The sequence below is a fragment of the Galleria mellonella genome, unplaced genomic scaffold (genome assembly GCF_026898425.1).
Source record: "Galleria mellonella isolate WM207_F2 unplaced genomic scaffold, CSIRO_AGI_GalMel_v1 utg1914, whole genome shotgun sequence".
NCBI classification, from domain to species: Eukaryota; Metazoa; Arthropoda; class Insecta; order Lepidoptera; family Pyralidae; genus Galleria; species Galleria mellonella.
Window position 1 is genome coordinate 81,810 of NW_026442030.1, and position 13,269 is coordinate 95,078.

At 30.4% G+C, this 13,269-nt stretch overlaps 3 protein-coding genes across 5 annotated transcripts; 2 read left to right on the forward strand and 1 right to left on the reverse strand.

Annotated features, from left to right (window-relative positions):
- Positions 1–66: 66 nt before the first annotated feature.
- LOC113518943 (putative peptidyl-tRNA hydrolase PTRHD1) lies at positions 67–2,221 on the forward strand. Its single transcript, XM_026903978.3, has 2 exons — positions 67–530; positions 1,248–2,221. The coding sequence occupies exons 1-2, from the start codon at positions 342–344 to the stop codon at positions 1,431–1,433; spliced, it is 375 nt and encodes a 124-aa protein (XP_026759779.1). The 5' UTR covers positions 67–341; the 3' UTR covers positions 1,434–2,221.
- On the forward strand, positions 2,057–5,958 carry LOC113518780 (vacuolar protein sorting-associated protein 4). 2 transcript variants are annotated; one of them, XM_031909251.2, is made up of 3 exons: positions 2,057–2,221; positions 2,789–2,921; positions 3,474–5,958. In XM_031909251.2, exon 3 carries the CDS (start codon positions 3,505–3,507, stop codon positions 4,825–4,827), a length of 1,323 nt encoding a protein of 440 aa, XP_031765111.1. In that variant the 5' UTR covers positions 2,057–2,221; positions 2,789–2,921; positions 3,474–3,504; the 3' UTR covers positions 4,828–5,958. The 2 variants fall into 2 exon arrangements, with proteins under 2 accessions (XP_031765111.1, XP_026759570.1); XM_026903769.3 differs by lacking the exon at positions 2,789–2,921 and having other exon boundaries at positions 2,058–2,221.
- Positions 5,959–6,478: 520 nt separating this feature from the next.
- LOC113518781 (uncharacterized) lies at positions 6,479–13,069 on the reverse strand. 2 transcript variants are annotated; one of them, XM_026903771.3, is made up of 6 exons: positions 12,648–13,069; positions 11,629–11,834; positions 10,606–10,741; positions 8,579–8,712; positions 7,538–7,697; positions 6,479–6,607 (listed from the first exon to the last, which is right to left on the reverse strand). In XM_026903771.3, the coding sequence occupies exons 1-6, from the start codon at positions 12,688–12,690 to the stop codon at positions 6,516–6,518; spliced, it is 771 nt and encodes a 256-aa protein (XP_026759572.1). In that variant the 5' UTR covers positions 12,691–13,069; the 3' UTR covers positions 6,479–6,515. The 2 variants fall into 2 exon arrangements, with proteins under 2 accessions (XP_026759572.1, XP_052750084.1); XM_052894124.1 differs by lacking the exon at positions 12,648–13,069 and having other exon boundaries at positions 11,629–12,076.
- Positions 13,070–13,269: the final 200 nt, after the last annotated feature.

Here is a 13,269-nt window from a genome sequence, read left to right on the forward strand (position 1 = left end):
TATTGTATTTCTTGCGCCGATCACAAATAAATGGGAAAAGGCAAGGCAATAATGATTGATACATGTAAATGGTTGCATAAACTCACTTTCTAGTTATAATAAGGATAATGACGGTAGTGATTACTCTACGAATTTCCTATTTGTATGTAACCCAAAGGTTAAAGTTGTTCGTCCACAATTCGACATCATATTAATTTATCGTTCACAAAATATCCTTGATTTGAATAAAAATTGTGACATTATTCATGTACGTTAGTTATTTGCTTAAATTATAGGAATTAAAGTAAATAAGTAGTGATACATTTAATGAAGACTGTCTTTCATACTTAGTAGTTACAACTATGTCTAATACAATAGTTCAATATGTTTTGTTAAGAAGTGATTTGTTAAAAGATTTGGGGTGGTCAATTGGTGCTTTGGTCGCACAGGCCTGTCATGCTTCAACTGCAGTTTTACATCTCTATAGATCAGATGAACACACCATACAGTACTTAAATGATTTAGATAATATGCATAAAGTGGTCTTAGAAGTAAGTAGTAAAGATGTAGAATGAATTCGATTTTAGTTGTTTAAAACAGTGTTTTACCTTTTGTCTTTGCAGTTTCAATTTTTACTCAATAAAAATGTTTTATATTAATATTTTTCTGGTTGACTTCTATTCATCTTTAATTGCAATTATTCATTCATTTTATAACCATTTCTGCCAGCATTATATATCTAAAAAGATTACATAATAATACATATAGGTATCTAATAAACCATGTTACTTTATCTTTGGTGTGTAGTTTGTAAAGTGTAACATAATATGGTTTAAAATGTTAATCATAATTTTGGTTTTCTTAAGGAAATAAAATTAATTTACAAATATATATTTCAATACAAGTAATATATTTTACATATGTTATTGGATTATGTTTATAGCTTACCATCAGTTGAGCCGCATGCTCGTTTGCTCCCTGTGTTGTGTTGTAAACATACAGTTTTAAAATCTACATAGTACATTAAGGTTTTCAGATAATTATAAGATACTAGATAAAATTTCTTATTTAAGAAGTTGAGGAATTTATAACTAATTAATTGACATTAATAACATTTATCTATCAGAACTACTTGATTTTACCTCCTTCATGTATTTCTTTATTAGGTAGAATAATCATAATTTTTGTTTTTTGTGGTTAATGTAACATATCTAACATAATATTATATTTAATGTTCCTATTTATAAAACTATTTTATTCATCTCTAGGTTCCTAATGAAGAGTCATTGAAAAAGGTTGCAGAAAAATTAAAAGAAAACTCAATAGATCACAAGTTATGGATTGAACAACCTGAAAATATAGCTACCTGTTTAGCAATCAAGCCTTATCCTAAAGAAGTAGTCAAGAAGTTTGTAGGAAAATTCAAGCTGTATAAAGCTACTTTGGTTACTTGAATAATAGCTTATTTTATAGTAACAGTTTCTAGACTTAAGATTTTAAATAAAAGTAATTTTATAATATAAATATTCCTAGTATTTTTTTTAATTCCTTGAAATCTTTGAATCACCACATAAATTTTGTCATAGATATAGATACTATATTTAAGTGCATGATGCAAAATTTAAGCACAGGCATAATAGAGAGAAAAAAACAATAGGGACTAGAGATCCCATATGATATTCCATAATATTGAATATTTTCTTTAAGTATGTGCGATCTACTTGGGGAACAACGGGTTAGCTCATTAACTGAAGTAGCCACATAGTGTTTATTAAAGATGTAGTTAGGCTAAAAAGATAGGTAGCCGATTCAAATTTTAAATCACTGATTTTTAAAATCTGTTTACAAACTGCCTAGATACATATTAGAAACTCTTTCAGGCTACTTTATGGAGGTAAGTTTTAAGAGCGGAAAAAATAATAAATTGTACTGTCTGCGATTAGATTAAAAATAGACGCATGCATGAGTTTATATTCCGTCTAGGTGCAACAGATAGCTTACTAATCGTCTGTGTACGCTATAATTTAATTTCTTTTTTGTATTGGCAACATTTTGAAATTATGTCATTTTCGCTCAATTGAGTGACGAAAAAATCGCAAATAAACTATAGCCTGTGTACAAGAATATTATAAAGAACTAAAATTTTTTCCTTCTCATCTTTTCATCTGTTTACGAAAACATACTATTTGTTTTGGTTCTTGCGTGAATGGTGTATATCATACAATTCTTACTGAGTCAAATAGTAAGTGCCTAAAGAGTTTAACATTGTATCATTATGTCTTGTATCAATCAAGACTAGTTTTGAAATATGAGTGCTCACCTAGTTAATTATTATAACTTCTCGATTAATTAAATGCTTACATGTTTTTAACTTGCAATTTGTAATAATATATCACTTCGCTACCGTTATTTTTGGAAATAATTCTTTGACTATGTAGGCAAAGCTTAGTTTTACTTTTGTATGTAAAATGTGTGAGTCATTTTTATTTCATCGGATTCATCTCAAATAAGGACTTAATTTATATAAGTTGTTTGTATTCAATATATATATATATTATATTAGGTCTATACCTTTGGCATTTAGTGTTGATAGATACAGCAGTTATCACTTGCACCTCTTAATATTTATTTATATCTAATATTCATACATAAGTTTTTTTTGATAACTACAATGTTTTTTATGGATTAGAATGGTAACTGCACTTTCATAATTTATTCACACTACGTAGTCCTCAGTGAGTTGTGATAGGTGAGGATGAAGTCAGAATAATTGAACCAATATGGAATATTAACCAGAAATTAACAATAGTAATTCTCAGGGGAGTGATGGTGCTTAATTCCAAGAAACTAGTTGTTTTTTATGGTGGAAGAATGGAATTAATATGAAAGTAAAACTAAATTAAATGTTATAGAGAAATATAGAAAGCAAAGATTGATAACAGGTCAGTTGGCGCATTGCTATGAATTCACTAGTAATAAACCACATTGATTTCCTTGGACTTAGAGTTCGAACTCTATGTGGAGTTCAAACTGATAGATTTAGCAATACAGCTAACCTTGGGGCCTTGACCCCATTATAACAATCCCCTTCCTTTATATTTTGAACTCTACCTGTATCAAATTTAATTTTACATTTAGGAATATGTTACATTCAGGCTATTTTCATTTCAAGGTCTTTCTATTCACCTAGTCTATTACTGGCTAGTAAGTTACTTATTAAAACAAATTGAATTTAATCAAATCTGAGTTTACCAACAAAGAACAATAAAGTTTTTAAAAGTAATATTTTGTCTATATATATTGTGCTTTTTGGGTACAATAGGTACTAGGTCCAAGGGAGTTGTTATACAGCACTCTTAAATAACAAAGTAAATTATGAAACAAATCAATAAAAATATTTCTTATTATATATTAGCTATATCCCTTGTTTTTTCTTTGTGAATCTATAAAATATCTTGTGTTTTAAGTTAGAAAATTTTTTTGGTTATTTTCAGAAAAAAAGGTTATAGCAGTTGGTTGCAAACCATGGCATCATCAAATACATTACAAAAAGCTATTGATCTTGTCACAAAAGCTACAGAAGAGGATAAAAATAAAAATTATGAGGAAGCATTGCGTCTTTATGAGCATGGTGTAGAATATTTTTTACATGCTGTGAAATATGAAGCACAAGGTGAAAGAGCAAAGGAGAGTATTCGTGCAAAATGCCTTCAATACCTGGACAGGGCAGAAAAACTTAAAGAATACCTTAAGAAAGATCATAAGAAGAAACCACTAAAAGATGGCGAATCCAATTCAAAGAGTGAAGACAAAAAAAGTGATAGTGACACTGATTCTGATGATCAGTCAAAGAAGAAATTACAAGGACAGCTTGAGGGAGCAATTGTATTAGAGAAACCACATGTCAAGTGGAGTGATGTTGCTGGATTAGAGGGAGCAAAAGAAGCTTTAAAGGAAGCAGTTATTCTACCCATTAAATTTCCTCATTTATTTACAGGTAAAAGAATACCCTGGAAAGGAATTCTTCTTTTTGGACCCCCTGGTACTGGTAAATCTTACTTGGCAAAAGCTGTTGCAACCGAAGCAAATAATTCTACTTTCTTTTCTGTTTCATCATCTAATCTTGTTTCAAAATGGCTAGGTGAGTCTGAGAAGTTAGTTAAAACCTTATTCACATTAGCGCGGGAACATAAGCCGAGTATTATTTTTATTGATGAAATAGATTCACTATGTTCATCTCGTTCTGACAATGAATCTGAGTCAGCTCGCAGAATCAAGACAGAGTTTCTTGTACAAATGCAGGGTGTTGGCAATGATATGGATGGAATTCTTGTCCTTGGTGCAACAAATATACCATGGGTTCTTGATGCAGCTATTAGGCGACGATTTGAAAAACGTATTTACATCGCCCTACCAGAAGAGCATGCACGGTTGGATATGTTTAAACTGCATTTGGGTAATACATACCATCAATTAACAGAGCAGGATTTGAAAGATTTGGCTGCAAAAACTGAAGGATACTCTGGTGCTGATATAAGCATTGTAGTTCGTGATGCTTTGATGCAACCAGTTCGCAAAGTACAATCAGCCACACACTTTAAAAAAATAAGGGGCCGTTGTCCCACTAATCCAGATGTTCTGGTAGATGATCTTTTGACCCCTTGTTCTCCTGGAGATCCAGGAGCCATTGAAATGACTTGGATGGAGGTTCCAAGCGAGAAACTCGGTGAACCACCTGTAACTATGTCTGATATGCTGCGGTCTTTGGCAATTTCTAAACCGACAGTTAATGATGAAGACATGACAAAGTTAAAGAAATTCATGGAAGATTTCGGACAGGAAGGATAAAGTAAGTTTAAATTAAAAAAAAAAAATAGTATTAGAATATTAAATTACAAAATTACATTTGACTTTTAAACACAGTGCCTGTGTGTTGCAAATTATAGTATTCATGTCAAACTGTCCACATATAAGTCAACAAAAGTATAATACAGAGATTTGCTTATGATCCTTGGAAACTCTATTCCTGTATGAAATCTGGTTTTTCAATAATTGTGTCTTAAACATGAATAAAAAAGTAAACACTTATGAATTTAAATATGTAGAAGAAATTTTTTTTTCAATTTATTTTATAATCAGTTGTAGGATACACCATTTTGCCTTTATTATTAACATTACTATGTTTAATCTTAAATCTCAACAATTAGTAAAATAATAAAATCTTGAGTGTCTTCAAATTTTGCTTGAGAATAAAATTTTATGTAAGTACCTGTCAAAAGATATTTTTTGTATAAAGTTATTCATACTTATACCATTTAATGTTATAGCTATACTCACGTTGTCTTATTATTTATATAGTATAAAGTAATACTAATGCTGTGACATGCTAAGAAACCTGACATTATCTAAAGTAAAGATATAGAGGTGACAGGGTTTCAATAGGTTATAAAATATTTTGCTTATTAACATAATTAAGCACGCAAAATATAGTAGTAATTGTAATTCAATACTATCCTGAAATTGCTTATATTTTTATTATAATTTTGATACATATGTTAAGTATATTGTATATGCATCGAGTCTGATTCTGAAATATCATTCTCTAAACTTATATCTAAAGTTAATTTAATTTTAAAAAATTATGTAGTAAATGGGCTGTCCCATTGTATGTTAATAATAGTCTAATGTAAAAATATTATGTTTAATTTTTTAAGGGAAGGAGTTCAAGAGGCATAAAGAGAGAAAAGTGATTTGTTAAAAAATGATTAAAATGTTATTGCATTCATTATTACAACTGTATAATATTGGCTCTCCTTGAACCCATTCAGATATTAAAAGCTTTTTTGTAATAATTTAATTTTTGTTGTATGAAATACTGTATATTTACTGTATTCATTTTTCATTGGAATAGTAGATTATGCCCCAAAATAATGGGTAAATGTATTTTGTCATTAAGCTATTAAATATGGTTTAATTATATTTGTTTTTCCGTTACTTATATCGAAAGAGTTTTGGTTTTGTATCACTGACTCAAGTATACTTACAGCGGTCGCGACCTTTGTCAATTGAAAGTTTTAATTCTCTGGTTATATATAGTAAACACTGTTAATCCAATAGGCGTCGATAGAAATGCCGTCTGAAAGGTTAATTTTTTTTTGTGAAATGAGTTTATATCAATTTGAATACTACGTTAATCCCAACAGTTAACAATCAGTCCCCTTAATTATCTCACTAGAGATTAGGTATAGTTCTGAGTATGTTTTCTATACAGGTATTATTCGTATGAAATAATGATTTTTCTACGTTGGTATTTTTTTATATATGCAGCTAATAGGTACTGTAATTGGGTTCCCAAAGGTATATATACACCAGCTGATACCTACTTTCGTGCCAGTGCCTATGGTATATAAGTAGTTAATTCTGTCGATACATAATATGCACTTTACGACACGTCTAAACTTGATTAAGGACAATAAAAAATAATATTCAAACAATGTTACTTTATTTACATTTAATGCTTAACAAAAAACTACCTATCACGATATTTTGTCACGCACGAATATATTGATGCTTATAAAAGTCAATAAAGATCCACCGACTCCACTATAGTAACTCGCCGAATTGGTTTCTGCAATAAAAAAAGAAAATAATGATAAGTTCCGTTAATCGAGTATTATTCAGAATGTTCTTACAATGATCTGTTATCTAATGATGTCTTCACCAGTAAATAGTACCTACACTTAAGGTAGTCCCATAATTGAAGCTTTTGTTAAAGTATTTATCTATGATTAATAATTCCACACATATTTTAAATACACTATCGGGATTTAACGCGATGAAATTTTCCTTTTTTTCCTTGCCGTGATCACGAGGTGGTGCAAGTCACGTCGAAATGTCGGCAATAAAGAAGCAGGTATGTAGGTACTATTTACCTGCAAATTTTTATCACGTTAAGTCTTGATAGTTTACTTCAAATATGTGTAATCAACGCGAAAGTTTAACTATTCCACACATGTTATACATATGTGGAAAAGCTAATCAAGTACCTATCTAACGTTAGTTATTATTCTGTTGGTGAGGTATGCATATTAAAGGAGACATCTATTTATGTCTTTATCAAGATTTTCTATGGTTATATGCATATAAATAGGTAGATATATATAGTGTATTTATTAGATATTCATGTAATACTATGCTGTAATTTTAAATGGGAATTTCACTAGCGAATTCGCGAGTGTCTTGCAGTGGTATTTTGTAAACAAGTATAATTGATGACAAAACTATTTTGTTAAAGTGGCGGTGTGTAGAAGAATAGAAGTAATTGTGATATCCATAAGGAATTCAGTTTTCAAAACTCATTTCATTTCACTTATCATTATTAAAACTTATAGAATTTAAAAATTAAAGTGATGTGTGTTATGAAATACTATTTATTGTATTTCATATTCGAAATTGTACAGAATAGCATTGCTGATCATGAACTAGATATGTATTATCTGTTTTATTTACTTAATGTTCTACTAAACTATACTAGGTACTGATATAATTAAGAATATACCTATTAAGACAGTTCTTTCTCTTTTGTGTGTACCAATAGTTGCAACACAACGGAGTTTCATTCGAGGTTTAGCAGGAGCCTTAAGTCCAAGTGTGGACACCAATAAGCCTTGTGGGACAGGTTTTGCACCGTAAGCTATCAGCCAGGATCGTTCTGTGATCTGAAAATTTGTATAGAAAATGTAGGTACAATGGAATATTAGATGATTGCTAATCGTTAATGAATCAGAACTGTGTTGATGATATATATCGAAAATAATTTATATAAATTATTTCATACAAATTTTAATATATCTAGTTTACTTATACTTTATTTTATACTTTTTACTATTATACTTTATTTTGTCTTTTTTTCGTGATTCTTCTGTGCACAAAAATATCCCCAAAGAAAAATACAAAAATATTATCTTTTTGACATATAAAAATTTCGTGTCATGATTTTCATTCACGCTAATTTCCGAAACAGCTCTGAAGTTTTATAAATTTGTATTGTTTGCTTTCGATAGAGATATTAATAGTATAAAAAATAATAATATAGAAAGATAGAATAATTTTTATTTAGATGAGAAAAAATGAACTCAGTACGTGATAGTAGGAAACAGCGTTTGCCAGTTCTGTTATTATTTTATAATTATCGTTTTCAATTGTTGATTTCACTCTCTTCAGTCGTACACTCTTGACAAAGTGGTCGTGGTTTTCATGATTATAGTGGATCGCTGATGACACCCTTCTTTGTGAATGAGGTCCTCGCAATGTGTCTCCATTTACTTCTACTCACACCCGACAGAGAGCATACCACAATAGACTGTTGTGTGGCAATTTTAATAAGATCAATCCATCGCGTTGGTGATCTACCCTGACAACGTTTGCCTTGTACCGACTCTTAGGCAATTATATGTTCTATATAGTTTTCATTACGGATGATATGGCCCAAGTAAATTGAAAATTCGTATTTGAACAGTCGACGATAATCGCTCTCTGATTTTCAGTTCGTTTAGAATGGAAACGCTGGTGATGATTTCACTATTAGTGGGTTATTTACCTTTTGTCCATTAATATGCCAATATAAGTCTGGCGCTGGGAACGCTCTAGCTGAGGAGCAGTTGACGTCAAGAGGTTCGTCTATTTTGTAACGACGATCGTGACCAGTGATAATTGGACTGTCGCGAGGAAAATCTGAAAAAATAAAGAATAATTATTTGGTAAAGTGCTAGGCTAATATAGATATAGCTTTTTGCTCTTGAGACAAATGTGAATATATTTCGCCCTTTATACTACATGATCATGTGAACTTGTAACGGATAAATTTTGCTGTTCCGAATATCTGCCCAGCTGGAGCTTCTGTAGACCGTACCCTAAGGGATGTGTGTTTATGAATGGTACCACAGAAATGAAAGACATATTTATTCATATCTTCAGCACTAACTTTAATTATTTATTAACGTTCGACTGTATATGGGTCTCTGCCTAAAGAGAAGAATATAAGATTTTACTACTGTATCGGTTATGTAGATAGGTATACGATTTGAATATTAGAATGTAGACGGGTAATATGGATACTGATCAGATATCTACATATTCCCTCTGGATATTGATGGCGGAAAAAAGTTCATCATCCATTTCGATATCGTCCATATCGGTCAGACATCTTTTTTAGAATATGTTAAGTCATCCAATATTAGTTTTTGGATAACAGACTTTTAATATATTCGTTATTTGACCGATAGATATTGTAAATAAAATATATAGATATTGCTATATATTATCCACCCCTAGTATAATAATGATATCGAATTTATAATTACTATTTATTAATTTTGGAAAATTGAACCAACTACGTACAGTATTGCTTAAGGCACCGAATCGTCTTGTAGTTAGTTTACTGAATTAGTTTGTAGTAGTAAAGTTTATGTTGGTTTCAGACGCGCATGGACCGAAGTGCCGGTCCCGTCATTCAAATATGAATGGCACAATTTGGCGAAATTGGCAGAGTTGCCAACATAATACTCCTAGGACTTACGGCATAGTATCTATAATGCCTACGTACATATTTAAGGAAGTTTCGTGAGAGGAACATGACGAAATATAATTTTCTATTCGGCCATATTACATTGATGGTGTATTATACCCAGTTTAGTAGAGATAGATTTTTATATCTATGGTAAGTTAATTAATATTTAGGTATACTGTGTTCATAGCATGAGGTATTATTATTATAGTGGAGAATTTTTATAGTCTTTTTTTTATATCAATCACAAAATATAGGTATTTGATATTGCAGTATTAATTTATCATTAGACTAAATTAATCGTTGATCAGATATTCTATTCGTTTATTGGTAACTTTTTTCAACAAATTTATTTACTATTTTGCAATATGCCTTAAGTTTCTTTTTTGACGCCAATCTCTGAATTGGAGAAGGATGAGCAGCAGCGTCCCTCTTAAAACATCTCTAGTCTAATTGCGGTTGCCAATCCGCCTGCCAAGTGTGGCAACGGCTGTTAAAACTTCCCAAGGGGGAGGCTTATGTTCAGCAGTGAACAGTTAAAGGCTTATATGACAATGATGATGATGATGGATACTTAATTATCACGCTAGCAATAAATCCATTAATGATTTGCTTTCTTGACCTCAAAAGAAAAGGATTATTGTCATTGGTGGGTTATGTATAGCAAATCCTATTATTATTTTGTAAGGTGGACTTTTTAATAACCTTAGTCACTTCTCATAACATATTGCGAAAGAAATGGGATGGTTACACACTGTAGTCTTACTCTGTCACCATCAGCAAAAATAGTTTCGCGATTTCAAGTTGAATTAAGGAAAGAAGTCCCAGTTCAATTGTAAATATAAATATTTATTTTTGTGTTATTAGGACATCTTTGTAATCCTCAAATGGATTTGGATTATTATTTTTTAAAGTGTTGATTACTGTATAACTATTTTTTTTTTCAAGATTAAATGGGAACTTAATCTTAAATTATTAAGAAGTTCTATAAAGTTAATTATAAATGTCAGTAGGTCATAGTAATAGAACATTGACAGTAAGATGGGTGAATTGAAACTTACAGTAAACCTCCATGAATGCTTCGGCTTGCGCTGAATGGAATGATGGAGCTTCTTCAGACACTTCGCAGCGGTAGAGCCCTCGTGATCTCAATGTCAACTCGCGAAGGTGTGCATGTCTTGCGCTTGACTTTTCCAACTGTTTAGAAAAAGACTTGCTTTAGAGAATTTTGAAAAACTTAAGTCGTAATTAGTTTTTACCTGGGACTTCATCCACGTGACCGTGTTATGTTAATTTACCGGGATAAGAAGTAACCCAGTATGAGACGTATAAAGTTTTTGTTTATTGTAATGAAAACCAGAGCGTCAGACTATTTGATAGGAAATGGTATTTACGTGTATAAAAAAATGGAGCACAAGGCAGATTTATAGCACGTTGTTGGCCTTTTAATAATTTATGAGCATGTTTTTTTAATAATCTAAAACATTATAACGCAGAGGGAATCTTGCAAAATTATATTTCATAAATATTAAAAATAATATTTATCATATTGTTTGCTAGACTCTTTTAAAACTTAGTTATCATAATAGTATCACAGCTGAGCATTTAAGCTTCTCATAAAAGGAAGACATTATCCTACTATCAACTGGAAATTGCTATACTTTGTATTGTAATAACCAGTTCTCTATTTTTTGCACTGATGTATTGTCCCATCTGACGATATTACCGACATGGAATTGTATTGTGTTGGAGTAAAAAATACACATTTATTCAGTCACTACATTGAAAATATATTAATTTAATTAATTTTTGAAGAATTTATTTATTTTTAAATATTATAGCCTAATTTTAATTAACTTATTCAGAAGTTGTAAAATAAAATTAAGAAAACTTTACTGCAACTGTTGTAATATCTAATTTGCTAAAATTTTAGGGACTTATCTTTCTATCATCCAGTATGAGGTAGAGGGTATCGAGTATCCTCTATTCTTAAATTTTGGTTACCACTTACGACCAGGTGGGTCGTCAGTTTGTTTGACATTCTAAATAGGTACTTTGAAGAATTTTGACACAGACAAACTTACATCAACTTTAACGCCGTCCAGCCTGTGAGCGTGCTGCGGTGGCCTCAGTCTCGGCATGTATCGGTAGAACTCTTCATTATCCCTATACCATTTAACGGAATAAAGCCGGCCACCTTCTAAATCGTAGTCGCACGTCAAGATGGCAGGCTCGCCTCGTTGTTTGAACGTCGGCACCGATATGCCGACAACTCGTAGGCATATTGTTACTGGCAAATTAATAATACAAAGACAAATAAAATTACGTATTTGAAAATGTGGTAATTTTGTAGGGAATGTTAGGGTTTTTGTATACATTACAATAAGATTATTTGTAGTAGTAGTAGAACTTTGTCCCTGCTTATGTTTTTCATCTCAAAATAATCTGCACCAATTTAAGGCAAAAATGAATAGGCTATTCGTGGGCCCGCGAGGTTCTATCTTAGACCACATCGTCGCTTTCCATCAGGTGAGATTGTGATCATTTGATATACCCTTTCAATAGGAAACAAAAAAACAAAATTAGTAATAAACATTACTCGTATTTAGAAAAATGTAATACTCGTTATTTTTACTAAGTAATCTTAAAATATTTTTAGAGAAAAAATCACCCAAAAATAAAATAATAAGAGAAATAGTAATTTACGAAAATAAATAAATATTTTGAATAAAAAATGCCATGTTTTTTTACTAACACATGCAAGAAAAATACATCGAAGTTTCCACTTTATTTATTTGTAGGTTAATTAATATATATCTAATTTGGTGTAGCATCTTTATTTATGAATGCAAAATAAATTATTTTGATCATCTAAATCCGTTGATTTAACATTTAGCAATCGATTGCCGGGTATATTACATTTGTAAGGGATATAAAATTATAAGAAAATAGAATAATAAATATGAAAATGAACTCCTAATCAATAACAAAGAAGTTTATTAAATTATAATTATTAAATTTTAACATAAAATAAATTATTTTTTTAAAATAATTTAAATTATTAATTAAATTTTATTAATTTGCATGTTTGAAAATACATTACCTTTTATATATGCAAAGAGAAAGTAAATTACAATAAACTTCATGTTTCACTTTTATCATTCACTATCATTGTTTAGATTAAATATTATTTACTAAACATATTTTTTATTAATTAATGTCTAATAAAATGAATAATATTATTCTGTTCAATATTATAATATCTTTTACTAAATATACATATACATATATTTATTAAATAGATATTCGAGTTACACAAAAATTAGTAAAACATTTTTAATGACGTCAAAAGAAAATTAAATTTCCCATTAGGTATGTAAATTAAGAAAGTTCAAACGCTACGGTAACACTTCGCGTTCCAACTTTGAATGAGACGTAGGCGCGAGCGAGCGGCGTGTGGAGTGAACAGAATGCAACTGTTGCTACGAAATTCTAAAATTCGCTGCGAAGTCGTAGACCTATAGGTTACGGCCTGTTACGGCTGAAGCGTTGTTGTATATAGTAATAATATTTATGTACATGTAGGTATACAGAATAAAGGAATAATAAAAAGTTTTTGTTATCATCTTCTTTTTCAATACAGAGTTTTAGTAGATTAGTAGTTTTAAGTGTAAATTTATATCTTTTATTCAAGAGGTCTAGTAATATCCGTTTGTAGTCATATT

What these genes read in the sequence shown, in the direction of transcription:
- LOC113518943 (XM_026903978.3), top strand. Translation starts at nt 342, where the DNA reads ATGTCTAATACAATAGTTCAATATGTTTTGTTAAGAAGTGATTTGTTA. An exon ending in TGCATAAAGTGGTCTTAGAA is followed by an intron (nt 531 to 1,247) that starts GTAAGTAGTAAA and finishes ATTCATCTCTAG; the next exon opens with GTTCCTAATGAAGAGTCATT.
- LOC113518780 (XM_031909251.2), top strand. Translation starts at nt 3,505, where the DNA reads ATGGCATCATCAAATACATTACAAAAAGCTATTGATCTTGTCACAAAA.
- LOC113518781 (XM_052894124.1), bottom strand. Translation starts at nt 11,922, where the DNA reads ATGTATACAAAAACCCTAACATTCCCTACAAAATTACCACATTTTCAA. An exon ending in GGCATATTAATGGACAAAAG is followed by an intron (nt 7,698 to 8,578) that starts GTAAATAACCCA and finishes ACAAATTTTCAG; the next exon opens with ATCACAGAACGATCCTGGCT. An exon ending in AGAAAGAACTGTCTTAATAG is followed by an intron (nt 6,608 to 7,537) that starts GTATATTCTTAA and finishes TTTTTATTGCAG; the next exon opens with AAACCAATTCGGCGAGTTAC.